Source organism: Mustela erminea, chromosome 6 (genome assembly GCF_009829155.1).
Source record: "Mustela erminea isolate mMusErm1 chromosome 6, mMusErm1.Pri, whole genome shotgun sequence".
NCBI lineage: Eukaryota > Metazoa > Chordata > Mammalia > Carnivora > Mustelidae > Mustela > Mustela erminea.
In genome coordinates, this window is record NC_045619.1 from 56566046 (window position 1) to 56587843 (window position 21798).

The window sequence follows — 21798 nt, forward strand, 5'->3', positions numbered from 1 at the left end:
GAACAGCAGATAGAGCATAGAGGAAGGGAGATACGATCAGAAAGTGCAAGGTTGTGGCCAGAGAGGGAATTTCAGAGCTTCAGACCCAGGAGGTGGCATGATTCCCCACCCCCACCCCCAAAAAAGGAGAGAGGTCCAGGCCTGGCTGTGATGGGAGAGCTGAATCTCTCCAGTGTTTTTTAAAACAAACAATGGGTAATACCCTTTATTCACACCCTGAAACCAGAAAAAATTAAAACTTGCATGTATAAATATATTAATTTGTGCATATCTATTACTACAAACATAATACATACATTTAAATATTTGAGCCTTTTGCACTCATATATTGCATGGGAGTATAATATACTCCATTTGAAAATCTTTTATATTCTTCACAGTACCAGCCCAGGGGCATAGTATGTGCTCAACAGACACTGGCTTAATTGAACCAACGTACTTAATTAGAGCTTTTATTTTTGACTCCTGCATAGTACTGGTATCTGCTTCACCCCCTAGATCATAATGCTATTAAAATAATTAAAAACAAAGAGAGTTCAGGTTTGAAGCGTGGAAACCAAATCTTGAAAAATAACATTTTTAAATCGGGCTTAGTGTTGTGCTTTTACCCTTAATCCTGGTGCTGAATTCTATTTGTTTCCTTTGCGAAGATACAGATTCTACACACCAGAGTCCCAAGGCTATGGGGAATTCTACTCATTCACTCCACTTGCCACCTTCAGTTCTCATCAGGAGTCCTCACCCTTGCAATCACACCAGCAATTATGTTTTAAAACACAAAATAGTGCCAGCAGCTCATTGTGATGAGCTCTGAAATGGATGCAAATGGACATTCTGGCAGAGAAATAGGGATGACTTCTAACTTTTCCCACTGAATCCCAGTACTGCTGTCCTAACCCATCACTCTTTGGATAAAATTATTTTTCCTTGCTTCATTATCATAAATTAGAGTCTCCAAACTTCACTAATGTCTCTGAGGCATGGAAATAGCATTGACTTCCCTTTAAGGTTTTGTTTTTTTTTTTTTTTTTATGGGGTAAGAGTTCTTTGTATTGAGAATAGATAGCCCTAGATACTTAAAGTGATAGAATCCACAGGGCTCCCGCACAGCTGAGTCAAGGTGGTTGGAATGGGATGGAGGTGGGATGTGTTCAGAGAGCCCATGATTTTATGTAATGTTGGAACCCTCAAACTAGACTGGAATCCTAGATCTAGGTCAGCATTAGAAGTTTTCAGACTGCTGAATCTACATCTTAGTCGTGTCCCAAATATCTGGTAGGTGTAAGAAAGAACTGCCCACTGGTTAAGTAGCACCTGCTAGTATGGGAGCTCCTTAACAGTTAGTGTATGTGGAGATCACTGGGCACCCCCTCCAGAGGTGGGAACACACAGAACATAGAACAATGCCTAAATTGGAAGATTAAGTGAACTGGGATAGAGAACAGAGAAGTACAGTACCTTTTTATTATCATAACATTGATTCAGTTTGATCTTTCCAGCTGCCTACTCAGTTACCTATAAGGGAGAAGAAGTTCCAGTTTTCTATTTCCTACAGAAAGAAAGAGTCCTAATTCTTTACCTGTCCTCTAAGGCATTGAATTTAGAAACTCACAAACTACACACTCATGTGACTGCTTGTTAAAAATAATTCCTACCTAGAAGCCCTATCCCTGCATCCTATGAGCCTTAAATAAAAGCATGTAGAGGGTGAGATGGTCTAAATGTCTTTATACTCTGGGGCCTGCATTTTTCACTCCCTTCTCTGTTACACTCAGTGTTCTTTGCTCTCTCCCTCTTCCGTATCATGACTGTCTTCTCCTGTATTATTCTTCCCAGGAAAAGAAATAAGAATCTTAATGTAAACTAGGTGTTTAAATGTATAAATCCTTAATATGGCTTAATATGTCACCTTTCCTGGGATTATTTTCATCTAGATGACAGATGAGCAGCTCAGTGCTAGAGGAAAAAATGCATGTAGGAAGCCAGTAATTGAAGTGAGGCAGGAAATGAAAAGGAAAAGGTCCTCTTAGGACCTCTGAAGTCACACCATGGATCATACACCATTTGTAAGGCCAGACCCATTCCAGTGTAACTGTCCACCTTTAGCTGCTCATCATCCATGATCAGTTCCTTAGACAGAAAGAAGAGTCTATGACACTCAGGTGAAGAATGTAAATGCCCTACCAAAGTGTCTGGCAGTCTACTGAGCACACATTTCTTATATGGCTTTGGGCTCAGAAAGCATAGGAGTTATGGCCACAAGAGCTGGAAATGCCCAATGCATTCATCGATAGCACTGCAGCTGCATCACATACGCACACACGTGAACACTTCCTAACATACCAGACAGACACAAGCAACAACAAGGCTTTCGTACAAAGATGGGGATTAAAAGAATAAAGTGAGTTCTGGAATAGCATTTTTCCAAAGGCTATTGCCCAAACAATCTGGTTATTCTATCCCTAAATCTCCGACTAACTAAAAGCCAAACAAAAAGCAAAAACAAAGAAATCCTAGTTCTTAAGTGAGATGTGCAGGTGACCAGCACGCTGCAGTTTTGGTAGTAGTTTCTTCACCTCCCGTGTGCAGAATTCCACCTTGGGCAACTCCCCATGGCCACAGAAGACTGGGCAGATGATAGTCACTTAATTGTATAGAAGACTCCTATTTTATCACATTACACATGCGTTTTGGCACTACTGACACCACCAACACTTAATGAAATCATTTGGGATTTTTCACCCCCCAATCACAACATGGCTGTGGTCAGTACGGGGGAATTGACATCGAGAATGTTTCCCACGTTCTGGCTGAAGATACACAGCGACATACTTAGAAATCACAAGATCCACTGCACATGCATCACTCTGAAGGGTGTGCACATTCTTGACTCAGGCAAATTCAAGGGGAACATCATCTGAGGTTGGTGGAAATGCTGAGATTTCAGCATTGCCACTGTAGGGATACAGGATCACACCCACCAACCCACTTCCTGGTGGAAGGGAATGAGAGAGGACACCAAAGATAGAAAGCATGGATTCTAAAGAAAATTGGAACTGGTGCTCTCAAGGGTGTCTGTGGAATCTCAGAGTTTTGGATTGATCGGGTCTTTGTGCAGACCAATCTGTGGAGTAGAAGAGGCTTACTGCTGAATTCATCCTCAAGCATTTTACTGGCTTGTTATTTTGGAAGGAAGTAACATCTACAACTTGACAAGACTTGGCCGTCCTTTCTATAAGTTTTCTTGAGCAGGCCACAAGTACCTTATTTGGTCCCAATTCAAAAATCCAGCTGAAGAGAAATGACCAAGGGGGCCAAGGAAAAGGTTGAGAAAAATGAAATTATCCAGCTGACAGCTTTTGACGATGGGAGGATAGGACAAAATAGGATGTAACATCTTGTGTAAATGGATTTGGGCATTTCACCCCATGGTTGATTGAGGGAGGCTGCCACCCTTCACAAAACAAATGATCCAGTGAAAGAAACTCTGCTCGTCTGGTCGATCCAAGATCAGGTATGGGTCCCTGGCTCGAGGCAAATAGCACCTTCCTGAGTGCAGAAATGAGGACAGGGCAAAATACAGTCACTACTGGCACAGTCCCTCACGTACCCACCCTTCTACCTCTAAAACCAACTTCTGCAACCTTTCCAAGAGAATCATCTGGCCACTGAGTTTTGAGCAGATCTGGTCATCTTTCTAGAAAGGCATGCACATGTGTAAGACATATATCCAGGGCGACCTCCCTGTAATCAGATATCACATGCTTCCAAGAGTAGACTTAGTGGGAATTTTCTGGGTGTGTTTGCAGTGCTGATCCCTAAGGAGTGAGGGAGGGAGTCGGGAGGGGGCCAGTACTCAGGGACTAGGAAGAAAGAGCGGGTTTGAGATGGTTGTTTGACATCACAAGGGGGTATTTGGGAGATTTCTCAGGACTGAGCTTCCTGAAACCTCTCAGCCACATCAAGGCTGAGGGTTAATTTGACCTCAATTCTGATTTAAGCCCTTTTGGGAATCTTTCCTATCCATTTTCCCTGTGCTGACATGGAAAATATGGTGCCCCCAGCTTGGCTTTGCATGGAATGTGGTAAGCTGGGGTCTACCTAGAAGATAGGAGCGGGACCTGGGTTTCGCTTAGAGTCAAACCGGACGCAGTGCCAAGCCCAGGTGGACAGGCATGAACACTTCTCATGGACCAAGAAGATTGGTGAGGCAGGGAGGCATGGACAACAAATTATTTTTCCCTGGCTTTTTCACCACAGTGGCCTCCATTCACATACACTTGTCCCCAGACACCCTGAAGCAAAAGCCATACAAAACAATTCCCCCAATGGAAAATGAAAACCCTTAGCAAAACACGTTTCCCCTTCTTCGTTCCCATCCCACCCCACTCCCTCCAGCCCACCACCCTGAATACTCACAAGAGAACACTGTATCTATACAAAATTAATTAGAAAACAAAATATTTACATATGAAATAAACACCGTCTTGATTTCTGTCACCAGTGGAGACCGACAGAGCCCCCTTTGTTCTAGATTGCTGTTCGCTAGGTTTAGTTGGTTTGGTTTTTTTATTTGAAAGGGGTGAGGTAAGAGGAAGAGTGAGGGGAGGAGCCCCTGACCCGGACAGAGTCAGGGCGAAGCAATGTTTATATGGCCCTTCTCCTTCTTCCTCCTGGAGACGCCTCACACCCTCTGTCCTCTCTCTCAAAGTCTTTTCCTTGAATCTAAGGTAAAGCACTCCACGCTCCTCTCTCCAAATCTGTGAGAGGTTCAGCCCCTTGCCCCCAGGTTCGTTTTAGAAAGGAAACATAGCTTTACAAGGCCTTCAGTTGGCTTTAAAATGAAAGATACTGAGGTAAAAATCAAGGAGGAGGGCAGGGGACAGCAGTCAAGGGCGGGGAATGAGGAAGGGTAGTGAGTCAGGGCAAACAGGAAGGCAAAGAGCAGCCCTGGAGGGGGTGACTTGAAGAGACATGGCAGCTTCCTTCCAGAGGAGGTTGAGCACCTTTCTGGTTTATGTGTCCTGTGTGCAACATGGAGATCCTGCAGTCAAGCTTCCAAACAGACCCGGGGCTCTTGGGCTGCCACCCTGGGTAAGGGGAGGGAGGCAGGACAGTGGAGCTGACCCGCAGAACACCCCCTCCCCAAGTTTCAGGACCAGCAGTGACAGATATTCATTTCCCTTCGCAAGTGTCCGACTTAGTGAAGGGGGCATTGCATCCGCCAGTACCCTCATCCCTGGAGTTTTCTCTATAGAGATATATATATATAAATACACATATTTATATATATATTTTTATTCTCGAAATGGTACACCTGGGAGGGAAAGAAGGTGCAGCAGGAAGGTGGAAGGGCTTCTACTGAGAGTGTCCACATGGGGTTCAAGGTCACATTCTCAGGGAGCCAGACCCAGTGGGGGTAGGGAGGGAGTCCCTTCCCCCGCACCCTCTCCACTTCCAAACCTCTCCCCTTCCCTCCACGTCTCCTGAGCTGTACTCACGGAGCAAGCTCATTCCCCTCAGCCGCCTGTCTGTTCCCTATCAGCTGTGACCAGTTCTGTGGCACAAGCTCTCCTCGCTCCAGGTTAAGTAAGAAGGGATCAAAGCATTGAAAACATCCCCCTCTCTCACTTACCCTACCACACACAGCTCCCCTATTCTTCCAGCCTGACCTAGCTCCTCCCCAAACCTGGGCCAGCTGAAGGTGTAAAAAGCTCAGGAAAGCTTTAGAGGATCTTTTGCTCTCGAGCGTGGGCCAAAGAATCAGGGCTGCTTCTATTTCCCTGTTGCCTTCCTGGAAGATTCTCGGTCAAAGCAGGTTGAACCACAGAGCAGTTACTCTTGCACCTTGCTCTTGTAGGATGGTTCATCGCCTTTTTGTCTGGACCGCATCATCTTCTCGGTCAAGAACTTCCATCCTCCTTGTTCAGGAAGGGTGAAGGGGAGAGACAGCCAACACTCGGGGAACACGCGACCATCTCTGTTTGTATATAAGCCAAACCGAGCAACTGTTTGGGGGCGTTGGAAGAAACAGCGTCATGAGTCAAGGTCACCTTGTCTACAGGTACAGGCCCCTGACTGCGTGGCTGTGTAGACGACAGGCACATACAAGTGTACAGGGACACTCGTGCACATGCAGTCTGTCCTCTCTTGCCTCAAATGCACCACACAGCACGGCTCTGATGTTCTCTCCGTCATCCACCCGTGACCTTTCTGTCCCAGTTCACCACCAATGGGTCTCAAGGAATTGAAACAAACTTTTTTTTTTTTTTTTTTGGCTTATATATAAACACACATGGCCTCCTGCCCTCTGCATGGCACGCGGGCCCCAAAGAGATGTCACCGAAGTGGCAAGAATTTAGCAAAAGCCTCTTTGCCTTCACAGGCAGTAGGCTAAATGGTCCCCTTGGGACGCTTTTGCTTTCTCACCTACACCTAAAGATCCGTTTGGGAAGAGCTATCCTGTGCTCACGCGGCCTCCTTTTGTTTCTCCCGCTTCGCTCCGCGCGGGTGGCAAACAGTCCTTCCGTGCTGGGAGGAAGCCTGCGCGCAGCCCCTTCTTCTCTCCACTCTGCCTTCCCGGTGCTGTGCTGAGCGAGCCCACCGCACTCTTTCCCACGACCAGGAGCGACTGACAGGTGGGGAAGGAGGAGAGAGCCGGAAAGGGAGGAGAGACGGTGCTGGTCACCAGGGTTGCCCTCAGAAGGAATCAGAACTCCAGGATTCCGTAAATAAAGGAAAACAAGAAAGGAGCAAATGGGAACCAAGTTTACCCCCGTCACCCGCCGTGACATGCGCACCACACGCCCACAGCCCCACCCTCCCGTACCCACCTTCAACCCTCTCTCTTCCCTCACTCAGACATCAGACTCAATACTAGAAAGTTTCTCATAAACATGCCCATTGCTGGAGCCGTTGAAAGCCCTGGGGTTTTTGTTGTTAGGCACACAGGGGTTGGACTGGTTCCCTATACAGATGTCTTTCTGGAAACGGCCTGGCACAGCCCCGTGAAGGGCCGAGACCACCGGCTTGTTGGTGACAAGGGCGCGGAAGTCTGGCCTGGCTTTCGGCGCCCCCGCCCCCGTGGGCTGCCTGAAGAAGTAGGATTTGCTGCCGTGGAGCAAGCACTGGTCGTCCCCGAAAGTGGGGATGAAAGGGTTCTGCGTGACCCGGTCGGGGTAGAGCGACTTGCTGAGCATGTAGCCACCGCCGGGGTTGTTGTGGTGGTGGTGTCCGGCAGCGGGCACTGAGGACTTGTTGTTGGCAAAGGTGCTCTCGCCGGCTGGCATCTCAAACATGTGGGCGTAGGGACTGCCGTCCAGGAAGCGGCCCTTGTCTTTCAGGCTCACGCTGCGCGGGGCCAAGGCGGCTTCTTCCTTCTGCAGGTCCACGAACGTGTCGTACGAGTGCTGCCGGCGCAGCTTGTTCCGGGTCTTCTTCTGGGCCTTGGAGTTGGTCGGGCTCTGGGGGTACTTGGTGCTGGGGGCGTTGGACGGCACCGCCACGGGGGCGGCCGGCTGGTCCAGCTCCTGCAGGGAGTTGTCCTCGCTGATGTCGTACAGATTCCCTGCTTTCTTGCAAGCCTCGCACCGGATGCACGCCTGCCGGCCCGAGTTCTGCCCGCTCACGGTCGTGGGGTAGTTGTGCAGCTTGGAGGGGCAGCTGCGGCAGAAGTTGCCCCCGGAGCGGTCCTCCCAGTCCACGTTGGTCAGGTTCTTCTCCCAGGGAGCCGGGACCCCGCCGACCACGCCGTGTTTGTCGCCCGCCCCGTGCTTGAGGTGAGACCTGTTGGTGCAGGGCCCGCCTCCGCTGACCGAGTCACGCTTGAAGTCGTCGCTCTGCTCCTTGTAGATATCCGTCAGGTCCACGTGCTCCCAGTGCGGGGAGTTCTCCTTGGTGCGGAACTGGTCCAGGTAGAAGTCCCGGAGCCCTTCCTTGTCCCTGAAGTAGCGCTTGTGGTCAGGGGAGCGGGGGGGCCGGCGGCGGTAGGCCAGCTCGATCTCGTCGAACTCCCGGCGGGACTTGGCTGAGGCCGGCCGCTTCTTCAGGCTGTCCTTGTATTGCTGCTTACGCCTCTTGGCGGCGTTGCCCTCGATGTTTCCGTAGGTGACCGTGTGGGTGGAGATGTCAGACACGTCTGAGCGGATCAGGTCATCGTGGCCGCTGTAGCGGTCGCTCTTGAACGAGAATTTGCCGTACAGGTCGCTCAGCTGGCTGTGTTTGGAGGAGGGGAGGCCAATGTCCAGGGGCTTCTTGCTGATGGACCGCGGCTGCGTGGTGAAGGGCGGGTTGTCACAGTCGTAGAGCCCGTCGATGGAGCTGGCGCTGCCGATGCTGTGGGGCCGGTGGTGGTGGTGATAGTGATCTTGGTACACATTGCTGTCCTTCAGCTGCAGGTTACCGAAAGTTCTCTCCACCTCGCTAATGTAGTCGCTAAAGAGGTTCTCCTCGCACGGCGGGTTGTTGTAGGACTTGCAGTCGGAGTGCGTGAAGCTGCGGCGGTGCTCGGAGATGTCGTAGACGGATGACTCGCGTCGGATGAAGTCCAGGGCGCTCTGGGGGGAGCCGTTCACGCCGGACAGGTTGGCCATGTTCTTGGCTGTGCGGAGCAGGCGCAGGATGTTGGAATGTGTGTTGTTCATGGTCGCGGTGGGGGAGTTCATCACGGACTGGCGCTCCTCAATCGCCACTCCATGGATGCAGCTGTAGATACCCTGGAGCGGGAAGAGGAGGACATGGGTCAGGTCTCCACGGACAACGCTTGTCCCCCCACCCCACTACCGTCTGTCTCGCTGGAGAAGAAAAGTCAGGGAGAACATGAACCAGTCTTAGTATACTCATAGGCTGACAGGGCTAGAAGCTCGCCCGAGTTGTCATCTGAGTTGGGTGAGTTTCCTATCATGAGCTGAGCTTCGTGGCCTGGCTCTCCAAGAGGGGACACGGCCACTCCAGGTGACTTGAGCAAATAGACTGGAATCAGAAGACATGACATTCTACACTGCCACTCCACCATTGACTTGCATTGATTTTCCTTCCTAAGCCTAAGTTTCCGCACCTTAAAAATGAGGTCGTGATAGCAACAGACGGCAAAAATTACCATCGGCTGCCTGGAAATCGACAGCCATGTGCCATGGGCATCAGGGCTGTTCTGTCCTGGCCAGCCACCCCAGCTGCCTGTACAGCACAGGGGAGCTCAGCGCTCACAAGAGCCACTCTTTTCTAGCTCTGACACATTTTGAGTGCCTCTTAGGGTTTTGGTCACCAAAGAATGGCTGAGGGGTTCTCTTCTTGAGCCAAGCATGCACCAAATTCACAGAGAGTCAGAGAGCCCTGGGGTCAAAGAAGGATTTTTCTCCCGCTGTGCCCTACACCGTGGGAGGGCAGAACTGGGACAGATATCAAGTACTGAATAGGAATAAATAATTCCCTTGTTCTCCTTAGCTCCTGGTTTCCTTCTAATACTTTCTCACTCCCTTAATCTTATCATACATAATTAATATTGTGACAAATTAGTATTGATTGAGAACTCCCTGGTGCAGCTCTGTGTACGAGGCCTTGAGGAACACCGTCCAGGAGAGGTAATGGGTTGGGGTCAAGTCCCAAGTCAAGCTAGGCTGCTAATGTCTTGCTCTCTGCCTTGATAAGCGGACACCCTTGGAACTTTTCTCCCTGGCAAGGAAATATGTGACGGGGAGGTCATTTGAATTGGGTCTTTGAAACAAAGGGGAGTGATCTGGAAGGGAAGTTGCCCTGGTAGATGGGGAGGAGAGCAGAGAAGATCAGAATGGAGAACTGCAGCTAAGTGGGAAAGAAGAGAGGGTTAGGTGAGGTGAGCCTCGCCGTCCCAGAGGGCAGTAGCGAGACCCGAGACCTTCAAGGTAAAGTTACTCTCCTTGCTTTCTAACCCTTTTTGATTACAGCTAAGGGAAAGTGCTGAGAGTTTTTCCTCTACAAAGGCCTTAATTGTGCTGTAGGCCTATGAATGGGATTTCTATTACAGGCCACCAACTCCCACTGCTTCTGCCAGCACCCTATCTGGGACCTTAGAAAGGACTGCACCGTGGAGCAATGTGGCTCAGGGACCACACGTTCCTTCTTCCTGCTTACTTACTGAATGGCTTGAATCAGCTCACAGCCAGAGAGGAAACTGTTCTCTATCACTAAAATACTATAGGAAATGATGAAAAGATAGAACAACTTAATGAGAAATCCATTCTCTTACATAACTCCATTAGAGCCGAAGTTAGTTATATTTGAAATCTAGACCTCTATTCTAAAAGGATATCTGAGGTCACGTCTCATGAATGAATCCCATAACCTTACTGATGAAATTAAAAGAGGCCTGCTTCCCCCCACCATCCCCCTGTGATCCTCTGTTCATATTTAAAACTGAATTCCGGATCCTCACTTTGGACTTGAAACTTAGAAAAGACCGAAGTAAAGAACACCTTAAGAGTTACACTCGTGTTTCAATTAAGGAAGTTTCTGGAATGTAAATTTCTCATAGGTCAGTACTTACTTCTGAAGGTTCTGTAAAGCTCTTTAACCCCCCACAACTCACACATGGTTAAAACAGCATGAACAGTGGAACTACCAATAATATATCTTTGTATGTCAGAATAAGAGAGATATATTACATTTCACTATTTGAATAGAGATGTGATTTAAAAAAAAAGATTAAATGATTAATACATCCCATACAGAATTAACTAGTGGTGATGGAAGGCATTTGGTAGAAGGCCAAATTTTTCATTTTGATTGATCTGTCAGTTCTTATTGGGAACCAAATGCCCAAACCGTACACACAAAGCTGCTCCTTGAAGGAAAAATAATATCACCTGTTTTTTTGTTTTGTTTTGTTTTTGAGCCACCTGATATTTTATCACCCGACCCCTTGGGGAAACGTACATGATGTAGTTTCTGGCTTTAGCTGCACAAGGTTGGAGTCAGTGCCCCCCTGGGTCTCCCTGCGTCGCGCAGTGCCAGACTAAGCCGTCCTTCCCAAGCTCCCAGCACCTCCATCAAACCACTTACTCTGCTAATGGAGAAGACCATGCCAGGCTTGCCAGAACAGACACCCATAAAGCAGTGCCGGAACTGCCAATAGAATAGGTGTTCGCAGATGAAGGTGATGAGACTGAGAGCCATGGCTGCCCCCAACATGTAGAAGACGCCTGCCATGTTGTCAATGTCCAGCTGGCTGCTCATGACCTCATTCTTTTCGTTGTGGCAAATGCCAGTGAGCCAGAGAGCTTCCAGCTCCTCCATCTCCCCTGGACACATGGCAGAAAGGAAAACGAGAGAGAAGACAGAAAAGCAGAGAAAGGGGACAAGAAGGGGTATTAGGGAAGAAAGAGAAGAACATGAGAGGGAAGGAGACATGGAGAAAGAAAACAAAGTTCTCAGTAATTTTATTAATATCACTATATATATATATTAACTCACCCATGTATTCGAAAAGTATTCAGTGACAGCTCAGTGTGGGTACTGCAGTGACACAAAGATATGAGGCATTACCCCTACTCTCCATTATCTATCCAGTGGCCATTGGTATATAAATAATTAATATGAATAGCAATATGCAGGTAACAGGGGTTCAAATTCAGGAGACTAATTTTGTGGATGGGGTGGCCAGTGGGTTTTCACGAGGAAGGTAGGACTTCAGAGGGACAGAATGAATGGGCGCATTTTAATTTAACTTGCATGAAAAGGCACTCCAGGTGGCAGAAATGGCACGATCAATGGGAAAACACAAGGTTTGTTTGGAAAAGACATGCAGAACAGCTCAGCCAGAGTGCAAGGAGGCAAAGGAAGCTGAATGAAAAAGGTTGAGGCAAGATTGCTGAGGGCTTGAGTATCAGACTAAGTAAGCATTTGTATTTTATTTTTAAGATAGTAAGAAATAACATTAATTAAACACGAGATTCAGAACGTTGTTCTTGAAAATACGCAAACCAGATGGGGCTGGGGCAGGAGGGACAGAAAGAGATAAGCAGGGAGACTGTCTCCCCAGGGACCTTCACACTTACTGATCTCTTGTTGCAGAGGGAAAGAGAAATGTTAAGACTGAAGGGGAGGAAGCTTGAATCAAATGAGACCACCGAATTCAGACCTGCCTCCTTGTAACACCACTTAGAGAAGCTTTGATTAATTCGATTCATGCCGGGGACAATAACCTTTATCTACTTCACTGGATACAAGGAATTAGCAAGGCAGAAACCTTAGACAAAAGGAAAATGAAGGAATCCACATGCCCTAGAATGCATCCGATTCTAGGCAAACAAAATTCTGAAAATCTCATGAACTAAACTGCTTGTTTTAATAACTCCAATTTGGCTAAAAATTTGAACTTTGCGTAAACTGACTGGAGCTTTGGCAACTTCTCCCAGTCATCTCTACTGCCGCCCTTCCTTACTGACAGAGGCTCTGTTAATTGCCTTTGAGTGAGAGCTACATGAGAATTCCAGAAGCCCTCGTACTAACATAGCCTGTTAGCACTCCAGCTAGAAACTCCTTATCTTTTCAGTGTTAACCAAATCACTTTTCACTCATTGCTTTGATCAAACTATGATTTTCCTAACTAGTGGAACAACCAACTTCACCTGGATCTTAAAATCCAGCTGTGTTCTTCTGCCTCTCATCTCATCCCTAACAGTGAAGGTTCTATAGATATAATTTAGAGAACCGCCCGGATCATGGCCTGTGCAGCGAAGCAAAGTCAGGCTGTTCCTGCATAACTGGATTTGCTTCTGGGAGACTAACAGGAAGAGTAGGTACTCCAGGCAACAAAGTGAAGAGGGTCGCAGAAGAAGTACCACCTTACACCAGTCAGAATGGCCAAAATTAACAAGACAAGATACAATGTGTGTTGGAGAGGATGTGGAGAAAGGGGAACCCTCTTACACTGTTGGTAGGAATGCAAATCGGTGCAGCCACTTTGGAAAACAGTGTGGAGATTCCTTAAGAAATTAAAAATAGAGCTACCCTATGACCCTGCAATTGCACTATTGGGTATTTGCCCCAAAGATACAGATGTAGTGAAAAGAAGGGCCATCTGTATCCCAATGTTCATAGCAGCAATGGCCACAGTCGCCAAACTGTGGAAAGAACCAAGATGCCCTTCAACGGACGAATGGATAAGGAAGATGTGGTCCATATACACTATGGAGTATTATGCCTCCATCAGAAAGGATGAATACCCAACTTTTGTAGCAACATGGACGGGACTGGAAGAGATTATGCTGAATGAAATAAGTCAAGCAGAGAGAGTCATTTATCATATGGTTTCACTTATTTGTGGAGCATAACAAATAGCATGGAGGACATGGGGAGTTAGAGAGGAGAAGGGAGGTGGGGGAAATTGGAAGGGGAGATGAGCCATGAGAGACTATGGACTCTGAAAAACAATCTGAGGGTTCTGAAGGGGCGGGGGGTGGGAAGTTGGGCCAGCCTGGTCGTGGGTATTGTGGGTATTGCATGGAGCACTGGGTGTGGTGCATAAACAATGTACTTTTCTGGTACACTGAAAAGTAATTAAAAAAAAAATAAAATTAAAAAAAAAAAAAAAGAAAGTGGAGATGAGATTTTTTTTCCAAAGCAAGCTAGCTGCTTGGTCTCCTCCCAGGATGACACTGGGGAGTACCTTATGAATGTCGGCCTCAGAGGACCCTGTCCCCAATTCCTGCCTCTTCTAGCTGAAAGAGCAAGATGGGAGAGAGGGATGGATGGATAGATGGATAGAAGGCCACAAGTATATTTCTGTACCATTTCTCTGGACCCAGAAAAAGCAGAGACCTTTTTGAAGGCCTATCCACTGCTCTGGCCACATGTATCTATACTAGCTTCTCTTACTTTATCCCTTAAGTTTAATCATACCCCGTGATCCTGACACACACCTCCCTGACCAACTACTCTAATCCTTTCTCCTAAATTTCACCCAGTTGTAGGTTGAATTGTGTCCCTGTCCAACACCTCCCCTCCTCATGCCACAGTCCTCTGTTGGAAGTCCTCATCACCAATCCCTTGAAATGTGACTTTATTTGGAAATGAGGTAATTGCAGACAGAATTAGTTAAGAGGAGGTCATCCTGGAGTAGGATGGGCCCCTAATCCAATATAATTGGCATCCTTAAAAATGGCATCAATCAGGCACACACAGGTAGACAGGCAGCAGGCACATAGGGAAAATGCTATGAAGACATGAAGGCAGAGATGGGTGATGTGTCTGCGAGTGCAGGAATGCTCACAGTTGCCAACAAACCACCCCAAGCTGGGAGAGAGGCATGGAACAGATTCTCCCTTGAGGCCCTCAGAAGGAACCAATGCTGACGCTTAGACTTCTGCCTCTGGAACGATGAGCCAAATTTCTATCACTGAAGTCACTCAGCTATGGTACTTTGTTAGGCAGTCTTAGCATACTCATACCTATCCCCAAAGTTACTTTTCTGGAAAGGCTGGGGTTACAGGTGTGGAGAAGAAAGAAGGGTCGGTGTTTTGGACTGGCTATCAGAAGAGCTGCCATCTTTGACTCACCATCTCCGAACAGCTGCAGAATAGCAAGGTCCACCTGGCGCTTCCAGCCAGAATCTTTTTGGATGGCAATGCCGTAACCAGTGGAGGCAAAGACCTTTCCACTGCCAATGGTCACCAGCTTGCAGCCTTCATCTCTGCCGGCCATGTAGTTCAGCACTGCTGCATCGTAGATGAAGGCATCCAGTTTCCTGTGCAAAACAGAAGCAAACAAACCACCCGGTGGAGGAATTTTAGTACAAAACTACCTATGGGGCCATTAATATGAAGCAGTAGGGTTCCAGCAAGCGATGGGGAGAACCCATTCAAAGTGAGGCTCGAGTTGGAACTCAGCCAGAATCTAAAGCCTAAATCCCAGGCTGTTCTTTATGTGATTTCAGGTTGAAAGGAGGAGTTCTTTCCCTCCCACTGGGAACGATGAGAATGTAAGTTGGGCCTGAAGCCAACTCATAAGCTGTGTCTGAAAGGAGAAGGAGTAAAAAGGAATCAATAAAAATAATAACTGAAATAATGAAAAGTAACCATCACGATGATAACAACAAATAGCATGGGTTAGATTTATATAACATTTTTCATTTCTCAGTTCATTACAGTCCAGAGTGGGGATAAGTGTAGGTGTATGTGTTTCAATAGCTGTGCAATGCTATTTTTGTGGTCAGAAAGGTTTCAATATTCTGTTTTGCAGCACAAGGAAAGAAAGGAGCATTCTGGGTGGTAGCAGCACAGGCTTATTAAGAGCAAATGTGTGCAACTACAGGAGAACCCAACGTATAGACACATCCAGACCTCACAAGTTCCGAAACATCTAGGAACCTCATTTTATATAGTGTACTTTCCAAGGAAGGAATATGCAGGGAAGGGAGTACAACTAGGGGTAATGGCAAGAAGGCCTGGACCAATATTTCAAACCAACATTTAAACACATCAAAAGTAGAGAAAGAAATTCAGATACAGCCATATAGGTAGGTAATATAGAGAGGTCTGCAAGAAAGAAAAGCATGCGTTCTCCCTTTCACATTTACAAGGTAAGTTAGCTTTATCCTTCCTTGAGGAAAAATAAGCCCTTTATGGTACGATAAGATATGAAACATTTTCCAAAAAGCCCATAAGTACCCGATAGAAAAGTGGCACACCAAAAAACCCCCCAAACTCCAATATGCTTGTCAACTGTGGATATACCAGGGGCCAGACGACCTACCACGGTGGTCCCATGCCCAAGCTCAAATCCCGTCACCCGATAACCTCCTGTGATTTTATGGTGATAAGACAGAGTCTAACAGTATTTAAGTAAACAGGCATCTGGGTGGCTTTTCCAGAACTGGAGCCACTGGGAGGTCCAAGTGTGGCTAGTCATCATACAACACAGGAAATCAGTTATAAGACCCCTTTACCCCTAAGTCCCAATATCTATGATACTCAATTATCTGTCTTATTCCACAGCTGTGGCTTCGAGAGGCCAAATGGATAAAGGGACCAATGTGGCTGGGATTATGCAAGCCCACATATCTGCAGTTTGTGAGCTCCTTTTAACAAATACTTTCTAGAGTATAAAGCTGGATCAAAGAACACCAACAAAAACTGTACCTGGAGATCAGTCAACACATTCTCACTGCTTGTTGTCTAAAAACCTTCACCCTTTTCTTCTTTCACTTCTCCCTTATCCACAAGACCCCAGAATCATTCATTTTCACCTTCTGGTCAACAGCTGTGCATTTCATGTGTAATACATGAACCTTAGCCTTGACTCGTCCCTTCTACTTTTATGGCCACTTCATTCCTGTTTCATGGTTACGTTAATGGAAGTAGAATATAATTTGTAAAACAAAAATACATAGAGGTATCTGATAGCATAGGAATCTTTGTGTACTGGCCTGAATTATATTGTCAAATTCAACTTGGAAATCCACGGAAAGCAAATGCAGTCTTCTTTGGTTTAACTTTGGCACCCAAGCACAATATACCTGATTCAGTGTACATTTAATAAATGTGAGAAAGACATCAAAGACTCTGAGCTTGGAAGCAGTTCTTACCCTGTTTTCAGGGAGAGCAATGCATCATCTACACCCCTCTGGTTGAACTTTCCCATGTAGGCATGCATTTCTGCGTAGTTATTGCGAATATTCCTCTCTGTGCTGCCATTGGGCACAGTCCCAAAGCGAAAAGGGGGTGAGAAGTCATTAGGTCTCTGGAACTGGAGAGAGAGAAAGAGAGTGAGAGGGAGAGGGAGAGAGAGAGAGAGAAAGGAAGAAAATGCTTCAGAAAATGTGAAGAGATATTAAGTTAGCATTCGTGGATTTATAGGGAAGGCACCCGGCTACAGTTCACCAAATACATCAGCCCTCACTCAGGAACAGTGGATGCTAATTGAAAGAGGACTTCAACTTGACTTAATACATATCATTGAGGGCTTTCTAGCAGCCCAACCCTGGATTTAATATATAACCTTTGCGTGTTCCATTTATGCATACTGCTCAATACCAGTGATGATGGGAGTATGGAGCTTAACTGCAGTGGGTTAGTCACCCTTATACCTGAAAACTGTGTAAAACATGTTTCCAGCCCTCTTAACTTAAGGGCCTGAATACACTGTCATTGCACCATTGGAAGCTATAGGACTTCAGTGGGATGAGCTACAATGTACTCCCGAAAATAATTTGTTGGGTATCAAATATATTTTGCTAAGAAATTTTCTCTTGACCTCCCTTGATACGCTAAAAGCCCATTATGTATTCTACAAAAGTTATAGAATAAATTGCAAAATAAAATACAATTTTAATTATGTTCCTTCCCTTGCTTAAGAACTGGGAGTGGATCTCCAGTGCCCAGCATAACAAAGTGAAATCTCTTAGATTTTTCACCCCTATGACATCAAGCTTTATTTCTGGTATTGCCCTGCAATGAGTAAGTCTGTACATTGCTTCCTGAACAAATAATTTATTCATTTGTATCTTCATGGCCTCAAATAGTCTGTCCCCTCAGCATGAACTCACTTTTCTCTTGAGGCAAATTCATGTCCTTCATCTCAAAAAGTAACTCAAAGCAGTTTCTTCAGGACACCTTCTGAGTTCTTTCTTCCATCAAGTCTACCCAAAAGGACTACTTATGTTCTTAGTTTCTATTACACTACAAATGCAAGTACGCACTAAATGAGCTGGCTAGATTCTGAGAGCTAGCCTCTGATACAGTCATTCAGAGGTTGAGCTTAGATTGAGAAAGATGTAAGTTGAAGATCAGCTCCATCACTTACTACTGTGCGACCCTGGGCAAATAACATGAACTCTCTGTGCATCATTTCCTCATTTGCAAGAGGAAGACAATAATGTCTATTTTTCAAGGCTGTTATGTAGATTAAAGGATATAATGTCTAAGAAGTGCCTGCCATAGCACCTTGCATGCAGTGAGTCCACAATACAGATTCTTCCTATTATTTTTAACTCGTGTCTGTATTGTGCATTCCCCAGTAAGCTTCCCTTTCCAACCCTCCCATTCTGTTAGTACACCTGTGATCAGACAGATCAGAGTAACGCTGCCGTACCTTGGCATACGAAAGACAATGGAGACATGTTAAGTCCTCTTGGTTTCAATACTATACCATTGACTTTGGAGATGTATTTTAAACTCTAACCTGCAAACTTAAGAGGATTCTGGTCCTCTGGACTTGTGTGGGATTAAAGACATTCTCCTTTCACTTTTCCTTGACCTGGAAAGCTCAGGAGCTTTTCAGAATATGGGGATTTCATAAACCACAAAATATCACAGCACCAGGAGCCACAAATGCCATCTTCAGGGCTCAGAGCTGGCCATAGTCAAGAGCAGAGTCATGCAGTAGTATTAGGTGATCTGTGATGCATCAAAAGACCACTACTTTCCTGACTCAAAGGCTCCCAGTCTGATTTACCACGGTGCTTTTTGCCATTAAGAGTTTTTGCTTAATTGGTCTTGAAAGGGCTGTGATTTTTAAGTGAATTAAAGAGTCACTAAGAATTTTAGATTTGGATAAGTCACTCAAGGTTAACTAGTCCAAGCCTCTCATTTCACAGACGAAGACTGAGGCAAAGAGGACAAGTAATTTGCTCAATGTCATGCAGTGGTAGTAATGGCTAACATTCTCTGGGATCAATTGGCTTAATTAATAGTATTCCTCACTATGCACAGCAGATAGCAAGTTTAAGTAAACAGGAATATGCTTATTGGAAGGGACAGAATGCTATGCCTATCACTGTCAATTATAAACCTTCACTTGTTTGAAAAAAGGCACCCAAATCAAAAGCAGAGTACGTACTCTGGTGGGCAGCAGTACGAATAAATAGACTCCCTTTAATCAGTGATTCCCCACTTTGCTAGGACAGTGACAACCGATGCTCACAATGATCAAGATATTCTAGGGCCCAGAGTATTTTCTGAAACATCAGTGACAGTTGAAATCATGTCCAGTTCTATTCCAGTATAAATTATTATATTTCTACTTTTTTTTTAAAATTGGCAATCCACGTAAGGTATACACAACAATTTTGATTAACCAAATGGGATCGGATGCCCTGAGTGCCTCACTTCCTGATGAAGCTAGATTATGGAAAGTTTCAGGACTCCTATTTCATAACTTTAAATTTTAAGTCATCTTCAGATTTCCAGATGCTGTTTTATAACTATGTCCTTGAATAAATAAAAACTAAAGAAATGATCAAGGATCTAAAATAGCCAACAAGATAATTTCACCAAAAAAGGCAAAAAGTTGAAGGTCTTATAAGATCTGACTTTTAGACTTGTCATAAAATGATAGTGATTGTGAAGGTGTGACATTAGCATAGAGAGAATAAGGAGATTCATCAGAAGACAGTAGAGTGTCCATCCATACACCAACTAATATGGTGCAAAGGCAGATAAAGTGGAGATGGGAGTGTCTTCAACAAATGGTGCTGGAACAATTAGATATCCACATGCAAAAAAAAAAACAAAAAACCAAAAAACTTCATTTCACACCTGATGAGATACAGAGAAATTAACACAAAGTGAATCGGACACCTAAATATGAACTATAATATTTCTAGAAGAAAATACCAGAAAAAGTCTTTCTAACCCGAGTTACACAAAGATTTCTACATATGACACCAAAAACACAATCCACCAAAAGAAAGGAAAAAAAAATTAGACTTCATCAAAATTAAGAACTCTTTGAAAGACAGTTAAGATCATAAAGAGATAAGCCACCAGTGGAGAGAAAATATTTGAAAATCAATTAAAGCTATTAAAAATCTAAAGGAAGTAAATGAAAACAGAGCAGGGCTCTGATTGAAAGCATCTTCCAGAAGTTAAGAATCAGAGGAACCAGCCAGCATTGAAAGAATGGGAAAGTATAGTCTTGGAAAGGACTGGTCTTGGAGGCAGATAATTTGTGTTTGGCTTCTAACTCTTTCTCTGACCAGCTGTGAACATGGGCAAGTTACTTGTATTTACAGAGCCCCATTTTTCTGGAAGCATTATTTTTGATCAATAATAAGATAATAGATAGGAAACCACTTAACCCAATATCTGGCACATGGCGGATTCTAAAAATTATTAACTGCTTCTGTGAGGGCGAAACTTTAATATCTAAAATTATCTTATGTTAGCCAGTGTTTCCTGAAACTCTTGTTCTCCAATTTGTTCCTTAAACTAGGCCAGCTCTGGTGACCAGGAATGTGAGTTTGCTGCCCTAGAATTAACCAATGCAGAAGCAGGAGTGAGCTTGGCTTTTTCTTTGAAACTTCTTGTCCCAGCTTGTGAGGTTTAAATAAAACTCAGGTTTTTGTTTTTTGTTTTTTTTTTTTTAATAATTTTTTAAAACTGTCATGGGAACTTGAACTTGACTAAAATTCATGACCACTGAGAACTGCATGTTCAGAGAGGCCTGTAGGGGAATAGGAAACAATGATCTTCCAAATACCTTGATGCTTCCACTAAATATCCCGTAATAAACCATACCCCAAGCTGTGAGGCATTACAGAGCACTTGTTTAACCTGAATAGTAATCAGTGCTCTCTGGGGCTTGGGAAGGGAGTAGTATTTTGGCCTGTCAAAAACCAAGCATCTTAAAATCCACAGAACAGAGAGGACCCCAAGAAACAATTAAAAAAAAATTTTAAAAACCCAAATACACTAAGGAGTGTATTTGGACTAAAACATTCTGTCTGATTTTATGGTATTGACCTTTAACACAGTATTCCTCATGAAATATAATGAGTAATGTAACATGTAATGGCCGACCTTGAACATAGAAACTTTTTCCAGAGATCTGCCGATTAGAATTATAACAACAGATTTAGACAGAGAAATAAAAATGCAGAAAGGAACCTTTAGGATCAGCCGCACTTCACAGGTGAGGAAACTGAAGCCCGGAAGAGACCAAGTAAGTTGTCCAAGGCCACATGGGGAAGCAGGAGGACAAGCTGAGGCTTGACCTCTGGGAGCCGAGCCTTCCCACTGCCAACTCCGAGGCTGGCTGACGAGCCCTACGCCTGTGTGCTGGGATGGAAGACGCTCGCTCGAAGTGGGGCCCCAGGGGAGGGTATCCTTCCCTTTCCGGCACATCAAGTGCTGACTCACACTCACCCCGTGGAATCAACACATGGCTTCCAGCAATCACTGTGGGCCTGCACTTGCACAAGGGCAAAACCAGGCTGAATGTGCTGAGAACTGTCATCCTACCTGATCCTCCTGGACAGAGGCAGGGAAGCAGAGTTCAGCCCCCTTAGCTGTTCAGACCATCATCTCAGCCCCCATCTTAGTAACCTTCAAGTGAATTAGTCTTGGCAGCCGTGCCAAGACAAAGGTGCTAGAAGGCCAGGAGCAAAGGCCCCTGCCCTCTCCCAAAGACAAAGGGACTGGAGGGTCCTGGGGCTGCCATGGCTGCTGCCTTCCCAACAGAGACCTTCTCATAGAGCCTTCTGCAGAGAGAAGGGGAAAGGTATGCGGGGATCTGCTCCATTTCATTTTACTTATTAAAGAAATATACAAACTTATTTTCATGTGTATAAGGCATTATTAATTCACTCATAGTCTTACCTGTATCCAACACCTATGTATTTGCTGGTAATAACTCACATTATCTCCTTAACTGTAATAATTAAAATGCATCAATTCATTTGGTAAATATTTGCCAAGCATCTGTTAGTGGAGAGGACTGTATTAAGAACTATGGATACACAGATGAAAAAAGAAAATCCAGCTCTGTTTTTGAAAGATTTAACTATTAGAGAGTCAGAGATGTAAACATTCATTCATTTTTTTTCAT

The 21798-nt window shown here is 45.3% G+C and overlaps 1 protein-coding gene across 5 annotated transcripts in view; it reads right to left on the reverse strand.

Moving 5' to 3' along the window:
* Positions 1-1008: 1008 nt before the first annotated feature.
* GRIN2B (glutamate ionotropic receptor NMDA type subunit 2B) overlaps positions 1009-21798 on the reverse strand; it is a 407609-nt gene continuing 386819 nt past the window's right edge. For all 5 annotated transcript variants that reach the window (XM_032347390.1, XM_032347392.1, XM_032347391.1 and 2 more), the window contains 4 exons: positions 16559-16719; positions 14532-14719; positions 11035-11273; positions 1009-8714 (listed from right to left, as the gene is read on the reverse strand). In XM_032347390.1, coding sequence (XP_032203281.1) covers positions 6858-8714; positions 11035-11273; positions 14532-14719; positions 16559-16719 — 2445 coding nt within the window. In that variant the 3' untranslated portion in view covers positions 1009-6857. The remainder of the gene's footprint in view (positions 8715-11034; positions 11274-14531; positions 14720-16558; positions 16720-21798) is intronic.